At 35.9% G+C, this 18,152-nt stretch overlaps 1 protein-coding gene across 2 annotated transcripts in view; it reads right to left on the bottom strand.

Moving 5' to 3' along the window:
* Positions 1–1,589: 1,589 nt before the first annotated feature.
* Positions 1,590–18,152, bottom strand: part of LOC150092263 (uncharacterized) — a 30,508-nt gene continuing 13,945 nt past the window's right edge. For both annotated transcript variants that reach the window (XM_090415138.1, XM_090415139.1), the window contains exons 2-3: positions 17,775–17,898; positions 1,590–2,315 (exon numbers count right to left, since the gene is read on the bottom strand). In XM_090415138.1, the coding sequence (XP_090271264.1) occupies positions 2,100–2,315; positions 17,775–17,898 (340 nt within the window). In that variant the 3' untranslated portion in view covers positions 1,590–2,099. The remainder of the gene's footprint in view (positions 2,316–17,774; positions 17,899–18,152) is intronic.

The following is an 18,152-nucleotide window of genomic DNA, read 5'->3' as shown; positions in this document are numbered from 1 at the left end:
CAATTGTAATTTGGGTATATAGGGGAGAAGAATAGAGTGCAGTGGTGAGCAGAGTGAATACAATATCTTATATAGTATTTACTTTGCATGTCTAAATCATTATAAACAGTAAATAAGAACTTTTGTTGGCACCCAAGGTAAATAGATTAAGTGATCACATCAAAACCACAGGAAGGTATTATCACTTTTTCCCTCCTCTTATATATATATATATTACTTGAAGAAACAAATTTAATTCACATATATAAGCGAATATAATTTAATTTGCTTATGACAACAATATGCCATATATACATGGTGATTCTAAATTATTGTCGAGGTTTCCGTGGCCTATAAATTTCAAACTGGAAAAAACAAAATACAATTGCTTACAGAATATGAAAGTGTAACTCAAAGAGTTTTATTTGGCAATGCTGTACTCGCCACATTGATGTCTGGGAGACAATATGACATCATACTTCAAAATGCCAACTGTTCAATGTGCATACTTTAGTGTTTCAAAATAAAGTTTGTTATCAGAGTGCAACGTTGTTACAGAACTCAGTATGAAAAACATTCACCTTCAGATAATGCTATCCGACACTGGTTAAAGTGATTTCAAGAGACTGGTAGTGTTCAGCACCAAAAAGGAGTGGGAAGACTGAGCACTTTGCAGGAAGGTGTTGATCGAATCCAGGAAGCATTTCATCGAAGCCCACATAAATCAACTAGATGAGCTTCTTTGCAGTTAAGTATTATACCACAAACAACTGTTTGGAGGGTTGTTCATAACAGCCTTCAAATCTGTACCTACAAATTGCAGATTGTGCAGGCTTTATAGCTGTATGACAAACCCTGCCGTCTCCAATTTGTCTAAAACATTTTGTCAAAAGTTGAAGCTGATGAAAATTACCTTCAGAGATGGATATTTAGGATTAAACCAACACTTTGCATATCAAGGGGGATAAATAGTCATAGCTGAAAAATGGGGATCAGAAAACCCTCATGCCATTTCAATATCTGAAAGGGATAGTCCAAAGGAGAAGTCTGTGTGCTTTGTCATGTGCGGACATTTATTTCTTTGCAGAAAAAATAGTAACAGGAATGAACTAACTAGGCATGCTACCACCATATCTGATATCCCCAGTTGGAAGATAATCAGCCAAATGTGGTGTTCCAGCAAGCTGGAGCACCACAACATTGGGTTCTTATTGTTCAAGAATTTCTTGACGTGCATTTTCTGGGCACTGGGTTGGGTGTGGTGGACCGATTCCATGGCCTCCATGCTCACCCAATATTACACCACCTGATTTCTTTCCTGTGAGAGATATGGTCACAGGGGTCTGGACCCCTGTGACCTCTCTCAATGAACTTAACACCAGAATTGCTGTGACAGAAACAATTATACCACAAATGATGGAGAACATTTGAAGGGAAATTGATTATCGCTTGGACTTGGAATCTTACGTGCTGCAAAAGGTGTGCATGTTGCAATTGTTTAGTATGCTGCAGTATTGATTCTCTATGTAATAACTTTTTGGGTTACACTTTCATATTATGTAATCAGTTTTATTTTGTTGTTTCCAGTTTGAAAATTACAGGCCGCAGAAACTCCGACAATAATTTAGAATCACCCTGTATATTCTTTTGTGATAACCTTAATATAAAGACTCATAAAACATATAAAACACACAACAAAACTGTTTGTGAACACTTATGAAAGGAATGATATATGACTTTATTGTTACACATTGTAATATATTTATTTTATTATTTGATGTTTGAAGAGGTATGATTTTGAAATAAATACTTTCATACAACAGAATAATGAAATAGTGTAAAAGAATAAAAAATTCTCAGTTCAGTGAATTTTAAAAAAATGTCAATGCCTGAATATCAAAAAGAATATTTTTGTATCTTAGTACTATAATTTCTGATATGCTTACACAGGTTCTTACACAAAAAAATTACAGGTTTTATATTTGAGCAGAAATTTCAATATATTTGTGTATGAAATGTTTTAAAACTGTCTTTCAATATAGCAGCTCAAAATTTAGTTGGAATATGGTTACACTGATGCAAGCTTAAGAAATGACAAAATTAGTGCAATGTTTTGAGTTTTAGATAACAGATGATATCCCAGCATGGTCTGGACTAAAACGTTTAAAATTCCTTGAGGATACTTGACATTTCTTGGCCATTCTATCAAAATATGCCACCAGGGTTCGTTTCTGAATTTCTTCTGCATTTCTCTCTCTGTAGTACTGCTGTACATATCTTTGCAAGCTGGTTCCCATTAGAAAGGTAAATATAGCTACATAAAAAACGATGACAATCTGCAAAAAAAAATTTTGATGATTATTATAAGTGAGTGGAAGCCTACAGCAAGAGTTGAAATGTAGTACTATGAGTAAATTAGATATGTGATGTATGAAATAAATAAGCTGTGCAAAATGTTTCAAAGCTGAAAGCTAATAGCTAAAGATTTTACAAAAAATTAAGAAATAAAAATGGACATGGAAAAATTATACAACTGTATACTGGAAAGCATTAATTAAAATAAATAAATTATTTAAAGCTTGAAATATTTATTTATTATTAGTAAAGAATCATTTATGTATTACTTAAACACTTAACTGCTAAGTCTGGAAAATCTCTAGGCCTGTGAATTATATTCATGGAGCTTACTGGCCAGATGACATCATCACATTCTTTCTCAGATGAATCTATGAATGTTTTTTTTTGTTTTTAGATTTTGCCCAATTACTAATATATGATTCTCATTTTTAACCACTTTCACTTTTTCCTCCAGTAATATATGAAATATTATTAGAGGAAAAAGATAAGTCAAAATCAAAAAGAAGGTCAGTTTTAGTAAAGATATAAAGCCAAAAGGCTAGTTTTCTGGCACCTTAATATAGAAAATAAGGGGATAAACCTCCTTTGTTGTTTTATAGCCAGTAAGCGAAACTAAAGATCGATAACTACGATCTATATAAGTTTCATGCCGAAAAACTATCGGCGAAGGCAATTCGAAGTAAAGGTGGAGCAAGCACCCTCACTATTCTTGATATTTTCTCATAATGTAAAACACAGCTCCTAGGAGATGTATTACTGTTTTACATTATAAGGAGAGGTCACTACCCAGACCGGTTTCAACCTTTTTTGAGGTCTCATCAGTGAGTAGGTAGACATGGAAGATATTAGTTCTTTTCACTAAGCTTTGATATCTTCCAGGTCTACCTACTCACTGATGAGACCTCAAAAAAGGTTGAAACTGGTCTGAGTAGTGACCTCTCCTTATAATGTAAAACAGTAATACATCTCCTAGGAGCTGTGTTTTACATTATGAGAAAATATCAAGAATAGTGAGGGAGCTTGCTCCACCTTTACTTCGAATTGCCTTCGCCGATAGTTTTTCGGCATGAAACTTATATAGATCGTAGTTATCGATCTTTAGTTTCGCTTACTGGCTATAAAACAACAAAGGAGGTTTATCCCCTTATTTTCTAGAAGGTCAGTTTGTTTAATGATTTATCCTTAATGACTTAATAGGTGACTTATCTGTTTTCTTTTTTCTTAGAATAATTACTGTTTTATATTATATTACTACTGCTTTTTGTGTTTTTATTGTATTTGGTATATTTCTTAATATATCTATTGAGACATTGCAATATTAAAGTAGCAGTATAAAATGGCAACCAAAATGCACAACAAAAATGGAGCAACAACATAAATAAATACTAACCTGAATGCTGAAGTGAAGAACATGAAGACTTACCCAACATACCAAGAGTGATAAAATAAGGACACTGAAAATGAATTAACTTTCAAAATCTCAAGACTAAATCATCTGCATCATCTGTCTAACAAACTATTAGACAGATGATGCAGAAATTATCAAAAGTCAAAAAGCATTTAAAGAATTACAGGAAAGATGGAATCCTTAGGGGTCTCATACCATTCATAAGCATGGATAAAGGATAAGGGTCAGTTAGATGAGTGTTGATGCTCTTACTGTAAAGAAAAAACACGATTGTTATCTGATGCCTACATGATCAATGTCCAAGATGGCATGCAGCTTGGACATTGCCTGGATGAACAAGGTCCACAATACCAATCGAGCAATCTGGATTGAATCAAAAAGCGGGATACCAAAAGGAAACAGAAACTGAGAGAATGCCCATACATACATTCCATGTAGGGACATGGAATGTATGGACACTTTGGATGTCAGGAAAACTAGAATTACTTCATGAGGAAATGAAGGGATAGTGATAGGATATACTAGGACTGGAGGAGAGGGGATGGACATCGTCAGGAAGAGATAAATGGATGTGAAATCATATGGTCAGGGCATGACACCAAGCAAGAAGCAGGAGTTGGCATCTTTCTTAACAAAAGCTAGAGAGGCACTGTTAGGCTACAAACCAGTCTATGAACAAATAATTATTATTATTATTCCTGACACCTCCAAGGAGTCCAAAGACTCATCGCGGGAGGACACCTACAACTGTCTCAACCACTACATTGAACCTCTACTACGAATCATCTCCATCAACGCCATCTACCGCCCACCACCACCACAACTAGTATTTTTTGTCTGTAAATTGCATGTGTTCTGAAGGACGGATTTTTTTGTATGCGGGATGAAAAACCAGAGTTTCCGGGAGAAAAAAACCCTGCTACCTCCGTAGGAGATCAGCTAACTCACCTTCAATTGAAAATCGTCCAGATAAAGATTCCTCCCGTCGTGACGAGAATCGAACTTAGGCCTATTCCAATCGAAGGGCACAATGTACTGTCGTTCTTTCAATTGAGCTATGGAGGCGCGTAAATTTTGCGACAAACAACACTACCTCATTCGATTGAAAACTACTCACTTTATCACTCACTAATCGTAATTCAATCTGTAACATCAATCATCAATCACACATTCACATTCTAATATCCCTCATGAGCAAGATTAGTAGCAATAATGGTAGCAAGATTTCAAGCAAAACCATTAAACATATCAATAGCCCAGATATATGCACTCACAGCACAGATGAGAATATTGATTTATTTTACAAAGATCTGACAGAGACAATAGAAACACTTCCAAAAAAGATATACTAATTATTGAAGGAGATCTGGAATGCCAAAGTTGGAATAGAAAATGATGGCTGGGAAAGCATCATGGGAAAATATGGTTTTGGAGAAAGAAACAAACTAAGTGAAAAGATGTTAGAATTTGCTGTGGACCACAAGATGATGATCCGTAAACAAAGATTCCTGCAAAAGCAGTGTAAAAAATGGACATGGCAATCAAATGATGGGGAAAACCAAGAACATGATCAGTATGATTATGATTAAAAGAAGATAGTAACATCAGAAGTACAGCAGTGTCAAACTTTTCAAAGAGTGGATATATATTTGGATCATAGCTTAGTGATTGCAAACATCAAGTTGAAATTAAAAAGAAAAACTAAATCCCGTCATCAGAAACGAAGAGATACAGCAAAAATAAGTGAAGCAGAAATAAGGAAGAATGTACAGAACAGTGTTAGAGGAGAACCAGAAAGTGTGGACAAAGAAAAAAATTTGAATCTAAGAGTGAAAGGAGTAATGAAGGCGATAGAAGATGCAGAAGGAGAGAAGATCAAGAAGCAGTGGATTAGAGGAAACACTGAAGTTAGTACAGGAGAAGAGAATGTTGAGGTAAGAAGGGATACATCAGAACAAATAGAGGGCAATATAGAAGAAAGTGTAATGAGGTGAAAAAAGCAGTCAGAATGGATAAGATGAAATGGTTAGAAGCTTAATGTAATAATATAGAACAGCACTATGGAGAGCACAAAACTAGAGAGATGTACAAAATGATTAGAACCATTAAGAGAAGGTGGCAACCAAAACAGACCACAGTTAAAGATGAAAAAGGCAAAGTATTGATGAATAAAGATAAAATTGCACAGCAGTGGACAAGATACTGTAGTGAGCTATATGAAGAAAAACTAGATTTAGATGGAGTTGGGGAAACTGACTGAAGAATTAAAGCAGATATCACCACCAGGTAATGAGTATGATATGGACATTTTAAGAGGAGAGGCAGAAAAAAGCAATAGGATGGCTCAAAGTAACAAGATTCCCGGTAATAAAGTATGGTTACAGAAATTCACCAATTATGTAATATGGAAGGAAGGGAAAATGCCAGAGGAGTGGGTGAAATTGATATTAGTGACATCATACAAGAAAGGAAATAAGCTAGAATGTAAAAATTATAGAACAATTGCTTTGACAAGTCACCTTGGTAAGGTGGTGATGATGATATTGACAGAAAGATTAAGAACACAATTGGAAGCATGCCTTGCAGACGAGCAAGCAGGATTTAGGAAAGATAGAATGCAGTTAATAGCAGAGAAAGCTAGGAGAAAAAACAAAAACATATATACTTGCTTTGTTGATTTTCAGAAAGCATTTTGACAGCATCGACCAGAAATTGACATTAGCATGGCTAGAATTCCATGGAATTGACAGAAAACTAATAGCCATATTAAAATATGTTTATAAGAATGTGATGACATCAGAATAGGTGAGGATTTGGGAAAATGGTTTAGAACAAGCAGCAGTACTAGACAGAGGGAACCAATATCACCAAGCATCTTCATCACATATTTAGAAAAAGCAATGGACAAAATGAAGGAAGATGCAAAAGGAATATCAGTACACAGGATGAGAATTAACAATTGCGATATTGACATTGTTATTGCTGAAGAAACAAAAGACAACTACAAAAAACACTGAAACTGTTAAATGAGGAAGGGAAGAGATTTGAACTTGTAATGAACTTTGAAAAATCAAAGACTGGTATTTGGTGAGAAGAACATGAAACAAAAGATACAAGTGGTTGGAAGTGATATAGAAAATGTAGAACAATGCACATATTTAGGAAGTAAACTGACATATGACTTGGACTGTAAAAAAGAAATAAAGATCAGGATTGGAAAGGGAAGAACAAATCTGAAGACCATGGATAACATGTGGAAAAGTAAAGTGATCAGCCTGCAAATGAAATTAAGAGTAATAGAAACATGAATCTTTAGCAGTGTGCTGTATGGATCTGAAATGTGGGTGATAAATAAGGAATCAAGAAAAAGAATTTTGGCATTTGAAAGAAATTACTTGTTACTGGAAGATTCTAAGAATAGGATGGGTGTAGAAAATCATAAATGAATTGCTCTATCAGAAGATACAACCAAGGAGAATTTAATGCAGAAAATTATACAACAGAAGCTGCAATTATTTGGGCATATCTGCAGAATGAGTGAGGACCGGAAGATAAAGACATTCATGTTAGGTATTATGGATGGTGTAAACACATACATAGAGAGAGTTTATTTTTCACTTGGTTAGACTATAATAAGTTTAGTTTAATCCTTTATCCAAGTGTGAGCAAACAAAGTTTGTGCCTGAAAGTATCTTCAGGACTGGGGTAAGGTAGTGCAAGGTTGCACACCCTTTGGCAACTCCTATAGGTTATGATGACCTCTCATTGCTTCTGCCTTTGTATATCCATTACTGGGTCTGGCTCCCACTGACGAGACCTCAATAAAGGTCGAAACCGGTATGGGTAGTGGCCCTTGCCTTAATGCATAGCATTACGCATATCCTCAAGGAGATGTGCTTTGCATTATGGGAGATACTGAGATAGGAGTGATGAGAGCTTTCTCCACCTTTGCAATGAGTTTCCTGGTGTTGCACTACCTTATCCCAGTCCTGAAGATGCTTTCAGGCGCAAACTTTGTTTGCTCATACTTGGATAAAGGATTAAACTAAACTTATTACATACATAGAGAGAATGGATAAAATGACATAAAGAAATGGTGTGGAATGAGGTTACAGAATTTAAGACACTGTGCACTGGACAAAGAAAGTTGGAAGAAGATAGTGAAGGAGGCATCGGGCAGTGTGCCCATGGTTCGTGATAATGTAATGATGACGATGAAGTAAAGTAGAATATAAAAAGGAAGGATCTAATATGATATGGTGATTTATTTATAAAACATACCATTTATGACTATATTATTATTTCAAAAATCTATTTCCAGGATTGAAAATCAAAACTATAACAAATGCAATTGAAAAACAAATATTTGTTTTTCAATTTTTTTTTTAAAGTAAAAGAGAGTAGTTCTGTAGGTAAAAATGATTTAACTAGTGATAAATACAGAGGATATGTGAGACAATATGAAAAGATTTCTAGAAAAAGAAGAGTGAGTGGGATAGAGAGTAAAAACTGTTACTCTTTTACCAAGATATGATAGTAGTGAATTAAGAAGAAGGGTTATGATGGCAAATGATCCAATATGCAGGTTGTGTAGAAGAATTGCAAGTTTTTAGATGTATGGAGTGAGCTTCAGTGAAGAAGGGATTTATATAAGAGGGACAGCCTGCACTTGAATGCATCTAGTATCAGGAATCTGGAGAAATCATTTACTGGTATGGGACCCACAGAAAGTCAGGGACACTAGATCATGATGGGAGGAATGGTGATAATTTATGCATAAGAGAGAGAGAGAGAATGATATGAATGTGCATAATGAAGGAGATGATTACGATGAAAGGAGTACTGTGTAGATATCTGAAATTTTCAGATATCATCCCTGAACATCCCTGAAAATTGTGTAAGAGTGATCAGCAAGAGTGTGATGACAAGATTTTTTGCTTGGAGTGTGAATAAGTGGAATGAATTGCCAGAAGAAGTTGTGAAGGTTTTGTCACTGAATAAATTTAAGGAGAGATATGATAGTATTTTGCAATTCCACAAAGTTTCAATTTATCCTCATAAGAAGAATCCAAAGTCCTGCCATCTTAGTTACTTGTCTTTGAATCCTTTCTCATACTTCCTTATTCTCAAGAAACCGAGGCAAGGAAATCTGTGTAAGTCATCTTAAAAATTATTAAATAAGATAAGCAGTGACAGAAGAGAAGAAAATATTTAGGAGGAATGTGGTCATGAGTACATTTCTGTATTGAAGGTAGACAGAAGTGTCAGAAATCTGAAATGTGGAATGGCAGCTGGAATAGATAAATTTGACCAGAAATGCTCACCTCGTCATAGTTCCACTCTCCTAGCCTATTCTTTATACATTTCCTGAGACTGGCCATCACATTTCTCCTGATATTAGTTCCATGACATCTTATTTTTATGCAGCTCTTTGTCTTCAGGTTTTTTTAATCCATTTAACAAACCCGCAATTTCTTTTCCCTACTCTGGGGATAAGGTCAGTTATAACTTCCTTCAGACACACCATGACCACTTCCTATGCATTGCTAATTTCTAATTCATAAGACAGATCTTTCAAGCTGCTTTCCCAGTTTATAATCACCTTTATAGTTTTGCATATATTCCTTTTTTTTTTTCAAACAAAACTCCCACATAATTTGCTAAGTTAAAAACTAAGTTAAAAACTGCATGATCACTTTCACCAGTTAGAGGCATAAGAATTATCTCATTTACAGGTAGATTCTAAGATGCCATTACCAAATCTAATATTCTTGTATTGCAAGTCTTCTCCATAATGTGGTGCTCAAGGAAGTTTTCTCAGTTTCTCATCATTCCAATAGATTCCATCATTCCCCATAGCTGAAATCACCCGCAATGATAGCTCTTGTTGTATCTATAATGTTATTCTTCCTCTGCAGTTCATGGTCCTCTTTAGATAGCCGTGATCTACAGCAGCACTTAACATGTTGTGCTATAAACCTCTACTTCATACTAAGCAGCCTCAAACCTATTGCCTGTATTACTCATATTTTCACCAGCATTCTCTTCTACTCCGGTTGGATTCATCATCTGCAATCATTTGTAGTACTCTCCCTCCCTCACTTCTTATTCTGCCTGTCTTCCTGAATACACTGTACCCACTGCATTCTCTTCCTGTAAAGATATCTTTTCTGTAAACCAGGTCTCATGAATGCCAATTTTTGGACTTGCATTTGCCAATACTAAGAATTCCTTGTGTTTATTTCTGATTTTTCTGGCATATACTCCTAATGACATTGTGTGCTATTATTATTACTATCACACACACACACACACACACACACACACACACACACACACACACACACACACACACACACACACACACACACACACACACACACACAGCACATCAAACCTATTATACTCTTAAATAAATATACTACAAGTTTTGAATAGTACTTGTAGTGAACAGATTAATATTAAAGATATTAGGAAGGAACTTCCTAATATATAAATAAGGTAGGAATGAAATGGATGCATAATCTTATCAAACAAGAGATTTGTAAGAAAAAGGTGATATGGAAGAAACAGTGTGCATCACAATATTCCTTCCACAACACAAGTTACAACTGTTGTGTATGGAAAGCTAAGACCAAGTAAAATTCAGCTATGTGGGCATAATTGTTTAGTGAATATAGCAAATTAAATATGAAAACAATAATAGTCGAGGTGTTCAGTGAGCAGTTCATCAAGATGTTTCATCCTCAGTGTGAAATCGGAAGCCCAAGTGTAGAGAATGAAAGGAGAGAAGACTCAAGGTGAGCGAACAAGAGATATATGAGGAGTTAAGTAAGCTGGATGTCAATAAGGCAATAGGACTCAATGATATATATCATCATGTGTCTTGAGGAATGTTCCAGGGAATTAGCATCAGCCTTGTCCTAACTTTTTCACAAGTCTTGCAATGGCACATGTCCCAAAGGAGTGGAAGGAAGGAAGGCAAAATTATTCCAATTCACAAAGGTGGTGATAATGCAAAGGCAAAAAATTATAGGCCAATCTATATATTTGGAATTGTAATTAAGATATTAGAGAGGTTGGTGGGAGATGGGATACAAAAGTGGGTTAAAAATAGTGATATTCTTTGTGCTTATCAGCATGAGTTTGTTAAAGGGAGGTCATGTTTTACAAACTTGCTTATGTACTACTGTAATGGTAATGGACAACGGAGATGTATATGTGGTGATATACTTAGATTTTGCCAAGACTTTTGATAGATTGCCATATCACAAGTTGGTCACTAAACTGAAGCCAATGGGACTGGATGATAGACTAGTGAGTTGGATAGATAAATGGCTATCGGATAGGTATCAGCAAGTGGTGTATGGGGGACACTATCTTGAAAGAGGAAAGTCACTAGTGATGTGCAACATGGGACATTTTTGGGACCATTGTCATTTAATTTATATATTAATGATATTGGGATAGGTTTAACTGGTGATATACAACTGTTTGCAAATAATGCAAAACTGGCGAGAGAATGATGAGGAATCAAGCAGATGTCGTGACCTTATTGGAGGACTTGAATAGATTGTATGAGTGGGCAACAGTATGGAACTATCAATTCAATGTTGCCAAGTGTAAGATTCTGTAATTTGGTTGGAAACAACGGGATGAAAAGTATACACTTGGCAGGGAAATTTTGGAGGAAGTTGAGGAGATAAGAGACCTTGGAGTGGTAGTGGACAAGGATTTGAAGTTCAGAGGTCACATTGCACAAGTTGTGAAGACATCACATCAGATTATAGCAATGATGTGGAGGACTTAACTTGTAGAAATAAAGAGGTTCTGGTTCCATTGTATAAGGTCTCGATCAGGCTTTATATGGATTATTGTGCATAGATTTGGTCCTCTGGTTTTTATGATGATGAGGATATGTCAGAAAGGATCTAGAGAAGACTGGCTAAGGTTGTAACTGGTCTTTGGGATGTGGAATATGAAGACAAATTGAGGGAATGCAGTTTGAAAAGCCTTGTGAATAGGAGGAAGAGATGGGATATGATTGAAAACATTTAAACTGGTAAAGAGTTGTTACCAGGTTAATGTGAAAGAATTTTTTGTAGAATGGGGGGAAGGGTTTAGAACAAGGGGACATACCTGGAAGTCGTATAATTATTATCATTATTACGTGACACCTCCAGGGAGTCCAAGGACTCATCAAGGAAGGGCACCTATAAGGAGTAGGTTTGTTGCATGGAGAGTGGTTGTTAGTGGAATTCTTTGCCTGACACTGTGGTGAATTCAGATACATTGAATGAGTTTAAAGTGGTTTGATGGATTTTGTGTGTAACAGTGTTTGACTCTTGCAATGAGTCTTTAGACTCCATGGAGGTCTGGTGCTAATGATAATAAGCAAAGACAGTATTGTAGAAGGCCAGCTGAATAAATTTATATGAAACAAGAGAGAAATTAGTTAAAATCCTAAACTAGCAGTATTCAAGACTGAGTTTATACTGGTTTTAATTTATACATAAAATTAAGTTGAAAATAAAACAGATAAATGAAGGCAAGAGAGAATTATTATTATTAAAAAATCCTCTATGGAGTCAAAGACTGATCGTGGGAGGTCCACTGTTATACACAGAGTTTATCATACCATGCCTTAAATATATTCACTGTTTCTGCACTCACCACACTCTCGGGCAATGCATTCCAATCACTCACTACTCTCCATGCAAAAAATCTGCTCCTCACTCCCTTGCTCACACCCTCCTTATACAGCTTCCAGGGATGACCTCTTGTTCTCCTGCTATCCTCACCCATTCTGTGCAAAACCTCCCCAACATTAATCTGGTAATAACCTCTTAACAGCTTATATGTCTCAATCATATCTCCCCCTCCTATTCACCAATTTCTGCAAATTGCATTTTGTCAATCTGTCTTCATACACTACATTCCAGAGACCAGAAACCACCTTAGTCAATTGCCTCTGAACTTTTTCCAACGTATTTTCATCTTTTTGAAAACCAGGTGACCAGATCTGTGCACAGTAATCCATATGTGGCCTGATCAAAGCCTTATACAAAGGAACCATAACATCTTTACTTCTATAAGTCAATGTCCTCTGCATCATTCCCATTATCTACTGTGCTGTCTTCACAATTTTAGTAACATGTCCCCAAAATTTTAGGTCCTTGTCTACAATCACTCCCAGATCCCTCATCTCCTCTACCTCTTCCAAAATATTTCCGCTGATTGTGTACTTTACATCCCATCACTGCTTCCCAAATTTCAAAACTTTACACTTTGAAACATTGAATTGATAGCCCCACTCATTTACCCATTCATCCAGTGTATTCAAGTTCTTGAAAGCTACAGCATCCACTCTACTCCTGATAGCTCTCCCCAACTTTGCATCATTTGCAAACAACTGCATATCACCATTCAGACCTCTCCAAATATCAATTACCTACAAACAGCAATGGACCCAAAAAAGACCCTTGAGTATGGAAAGAAATGAGCTCTGCAAGTTAAAGACAATCCAAAAGAATTTTATTGTTATGTTGTAAGTAAAAGAAAGGAGGATGAAAAAATCTGCTGAATGTAGATGGTATGCATGTGACAGACGCAAAAGAGACTATTCAGCTAATGAGTGCCCATTTTGCTAAAAGCTACTAACCTGGTGGATGCAACATTGAACTCACTGCTACCTCTTCACTGTATGAAGAAACCCAGGTGTATAAGGACTAGGTACCAGAGTTGTTATATAAAACTGAATAAGAATTTGGCAATACAGGCCAATGTAATATCAATATAGATGCTAAAATAGCATTCAGCTGAACTGAGTGTTCCTTTGACCACACTATATAATCTGAGTCACAGAGCAAGAATGATTCACAGGAGCTGAAAGAATTTATGAAAATTCTATTGCACACGGGTGATGAAAAGCTTGATGTGTCAAATTATCAACCTATCAGTATATTTGGAATGGTGATGAAGATTTTAGAAAAGTTAGTAAAAGCTCATATACAGAAAAGGGTTGACAGACAATTTATAGTATGGAATAAACAGCATGGATTGACAGGAGAATTTATACCTTGCAATAAACAGCATAGGTTTACTAAGGGAGGGTCATGTTTGAGCAATTTGCTCTCATTTTATAATGTTATCATTAAGTTAGACAAGGGGAATGGATGTACAATGATACTTTCAGACTTTGATACAGCTTTTGATAGGATATGGCGGGGAAGACTGTTACATATATTGGAAAATATGAAACTGGATTATAAAATATAAGCATGGATAAAAGGATGCTGACTGACAGATATATAAAAAAAAATAATATATGGGAGGATGTATGTCTGCAAGATGGAACAAGTGCTGATCCACAGGGATCAGTTCTCAGTCCACTGTTATTCAATCTTCACAATAATGACACTGAGAAGGATTTGACAGGTGACATACATCTATTTGCTGATGATATGCAGTACTTGCAAAATGATTTCAATAAGTTGGAATCATAGGCATGTGAAAATGGCTGTCAGTTAAAGGTTTGTAAATGTAAAGTCATGCACTTTGGTGTAATATGATATACAATATCATATTATATTGGTGGGATTATTCCAAAAGAAACTGATCAGGCTATGGATATTGGAGATTTTAGATTGGAAGCTGAAGTTCAAGGGTCACATAGCAAAGGTTGTAAATACAACCCAGAGGATAATTGTAATGCCAAAATGCACTTTCACATGTAAAGATAAGGATGTCATTTTGCCTCTAGATAAGGTCATGATACGACTTCACTTGGACTATTGTGTGCAGATCTGATCTCCTAGTTTCCATGATGATTCTAATACAGTGGAGAGAGTGCAAAGAAGAATATTGAAAATGATAGCAGGATTGTGGAATACTGATTATAAAGACAGATTGAGAATTTGTAGACTGCAGACACAAACAAACAGGAGAAAGAGGGATGATATGATTGAGGTTTACAAACTTCTGAAAGGGTCACACAGGATACCAGTAGATGAAATTTTTCATTTTATGGAGGGTAAGGAAAGGACAAGAAGGGCATTCATGGAAGTTAAGAATAATTACAGTGAAGAAAGATGTAAGTGCTAGATTTTATTCTTATAGAGTCCTGTGTGATTGGAATGGTTTGCCTTTAAAGGTTGTTAGTGTAGGTAGTGTGGTTAAATTCAAGAAAAGGTATGGCAGCTGGTGTGGGTGACACGTGGACCTCTCTTGATGACCCACTAACTCCCTGGAGATCTCTCTCTCTCTCTCGTGTCTTAAGCGACTGTCTCAAGGATAAGGTGGTTGGCCCTATGCCTCCCGGTGTAGGGAGGCATAGGGCTAACTAGAGACATAACACCAGAAGGTGTTATGTCTCTAGATACTTGTGTTCACAGGGCTGGTTTGATTGTTCTGGGGGACAAAAAATCTGAGTTTCTGAGTGAAAAAAAACCATCCAACCTCCATATGAGGTTGACCAACTGGCTAACTCACCTTTAGTTGAAAGAGACCTTTAGAAACTCTGAGACCAGACAGAGGTCTTTTGCCCATCCTCACATCTTAGATGGGAATCGAACCCAGGTCTTTCCGACCAAAGGGGCTTCGTTCATACTGACTAAGCTATGGAAGCTAGGAGATCTCTCTTAATAATAATAATAACATAATTAGTGTTCAAGAATACATGAGCAGAGCTGATCTAAAGTGGAATGGTCACTGGATAGCCTTCCTTTGGGGTATTGTGACATAGTTTGTAGTGCTTAGAAGACTGAAATATATCTTAAAATACTGGAGGCCTGACAAATAAGAGATTAATTTGAAAGAAAGTCATTAATGAAATCTTAATTATCTAGTACTATCACAGCATTCTGTACTGGGGGAGGAAGGGGGGAATGAAAAGTTCTGATAAACACCTAGAACAAAAATGACTGGTTTGTGCAACAAGGGAAAGACTTTTTTCCTCAGCAGACAGATTGCAAATGATGCAGCAGCATTATAACAGGTGCATAACACTTCATGGGAAATATGTAGAATAATGTGTAAGTTATGTGGTTCTAGCTCAGTTCCTTCCTGGTGATTATCACAACTTCTCAGCACACTCTCGTATGCTGAGAGTGTGCAGAGAGTGACAGTTTTCACTGCCATATTACATTCACTCTCTAGTTCAAACATTCTAAAACATTATCGTTCCTAGATACCTTATTCATAAAAAGAAAATCCTATGATATTCAAAGTTTACAGAAGATCCAAAAGTAAAAGATATATGCATAACAAATAACTGTTCATAACAACACACGGTACTTTAAGATACTAAGAGAGCCAAAGAAATCTCATTTTCCACTGAAGCACTGTAAAAAGAATCAGCTTTGCTAACTGATACTTTTGAGTAAAATGGTTTAAAAAAAAGGAAAAATTTCTTAATCAGATATTAAAGAAATAACTACAATTAGAACCCTATTCTCACAAATGCCAGAGCTCGTTGATATCGTTAGTTTATCTTATCTGCAGGACAATGGTGAAAAACTAGCAAAGATTTGCATACATAATATTGGAATGATGCATAAACATCTAAGACAAAGGACCACTTCTCTTTTCCTGGAGTGGACATTAGCAGGATTTGAACCTATAGTTTGTGGTAGGAGAGTGGGTATGCTATCCACTGAGCCAACCAGGTTGGCAATGCCAGGTGAATGTAACCAAAGAGGCTGGGGCAAAATTACCTATGACAAGGCAATCAGTAATGGAAGCAGAAAATCAAAGGGCTGTGCAGTTTCCCTACGTTGGTAAAAGTAGAATGACAGCACTTGCCCATTCAAAAGAACACAGATGCTATATTAAGAACTACTACCATTCAAAGTCAGGCCTTGGCTTGCATAGCATCAACCTTACACAGATTAAAATCCTGATCTGAAAGACTATGAAGAGCTGAGAAAATTAAAAAAAAATTTTTTTATGTGCTCTTATGGATGAAATGCTAATAAACCCATAGTACCATGGATGGATTTTTTATATTTATTTATTTAATTGCTCTAGAGACCAAACATGGGCCATTTTTCCAAAGACATTCACAAACATCTGTGACACTAGCAGAATTTGAACCTGTAGTCTGCTGGTAGAAGAGTGGGTATGCTATCCACTGAGCCAACCAGGTTGGCAATGCCAGGCGAATATAGAGAATAAGAGGATGGGACAAAATTACCTATGAAAAGGCAATCAGTAATGGAAGCAGAATGATTCAGATCTCTAGACCAAATGCAAAAGTTGTCAGAAGGTGCTCAAAGAAGACAATCTTGCATATTCTTAACACTCGGGTGCTCACATGCGATCTGACAGATACACGCAAAATGTTTAATATAAATATTCTTACACAATTCAGTGTATAGCTTGGAGATCATGAGTAGCTGTGCATTCATATGTTGCAAGTGATATTCCACACTTTTTTTTGCTGTCAGTTTGGTTTAACGCATGTAATGTAAAGGTTTGTGATATTTGACAGTAAATTGTATCTGAGAGATACCGCGACCTCTGATGTCAGCATAGTATGTTTTAGTTGTTTTTTTATTCTTTGTTCAATAATTTCTAGATTGTAGCTGAAAATAAATAAACCATCATGTAATTACTGAAATAGAGAGTCAAAGGCTTATTTTTGTCATACATGACCTCTAGGAGATGTGCTTTACATTTATGGAATACCAAAGAAAGTGGTCTGGAGCTTACTCCACCTTTACTACGAGTTGCCCATAAGTGTACTAATGCTAGCATCCGCTGAAACTTTTAGTTTCTATATATTTGACACGAAACTCTTGTAGTTTCTATATTCAGCTATGAAATAGCCCTTGGCCCCCTCCCTGGGTGCACCAATGTCTAAGAGGGTACCGAGAGTGCAGAATGTCAATGAGTTTAAGGAGTGATAAGCAGATGTTTTTTAAAGTAAATCTCCCACAATGAATTTAATGACTCCTTGGAAGTTCTGAGTAATACTAATAATTTATTCTGATAATTTTAGAGATATTTGAACTGATCTTATAAAACTTACTGTTACATATAATACTGTTTCCAAAGAGGCATGATCTTCTACAACGTTTTTCTTCACAGCTATGCTATCTGTAACTATCTTCAAGGCACTGGGAATGGTTTCATTGAAGAAGATTTCAAATGTCCTGATGAACAGAATGCAAATGTTTTAAACATTCATCTGAACTGAACACAACCATGTTAAAAAAAGGTTAAATTTAAGTTACTAGAAAATAATTAAAAAAAAAAAACCAAGGCACTCGCTTAATTATAATAACTAATTCTAGTTATTATAATTAAGCGAGTATATTCCAAAATTAGAAATGCTCTAAAAGACTATTATTATTCAGTCTCCATGAAGAATAAGTAAGCTGCTTTATATATCCCCATGTATTTCATA

Source organism: Typopeltis vanoorti, chromosome 26 (assembly GCF_054136105.1).
Source record: "Typopeltis vanoorti isolate ZY-2024b chromosome 26, IOZ_Tvanoo_1.0, whole genome shotgun sequence".
In the NCBI taxonomy this organism is placed as follows: Eukaryota; Metazoa; Arthropoda; class Arachnida; order Uropygi; family Thelyphonidae; genus Typopeltis; species Typopeltis vanoorti.
This window is presented reverse-complemented; position numbering and strand designations above follow the sequence as displayed.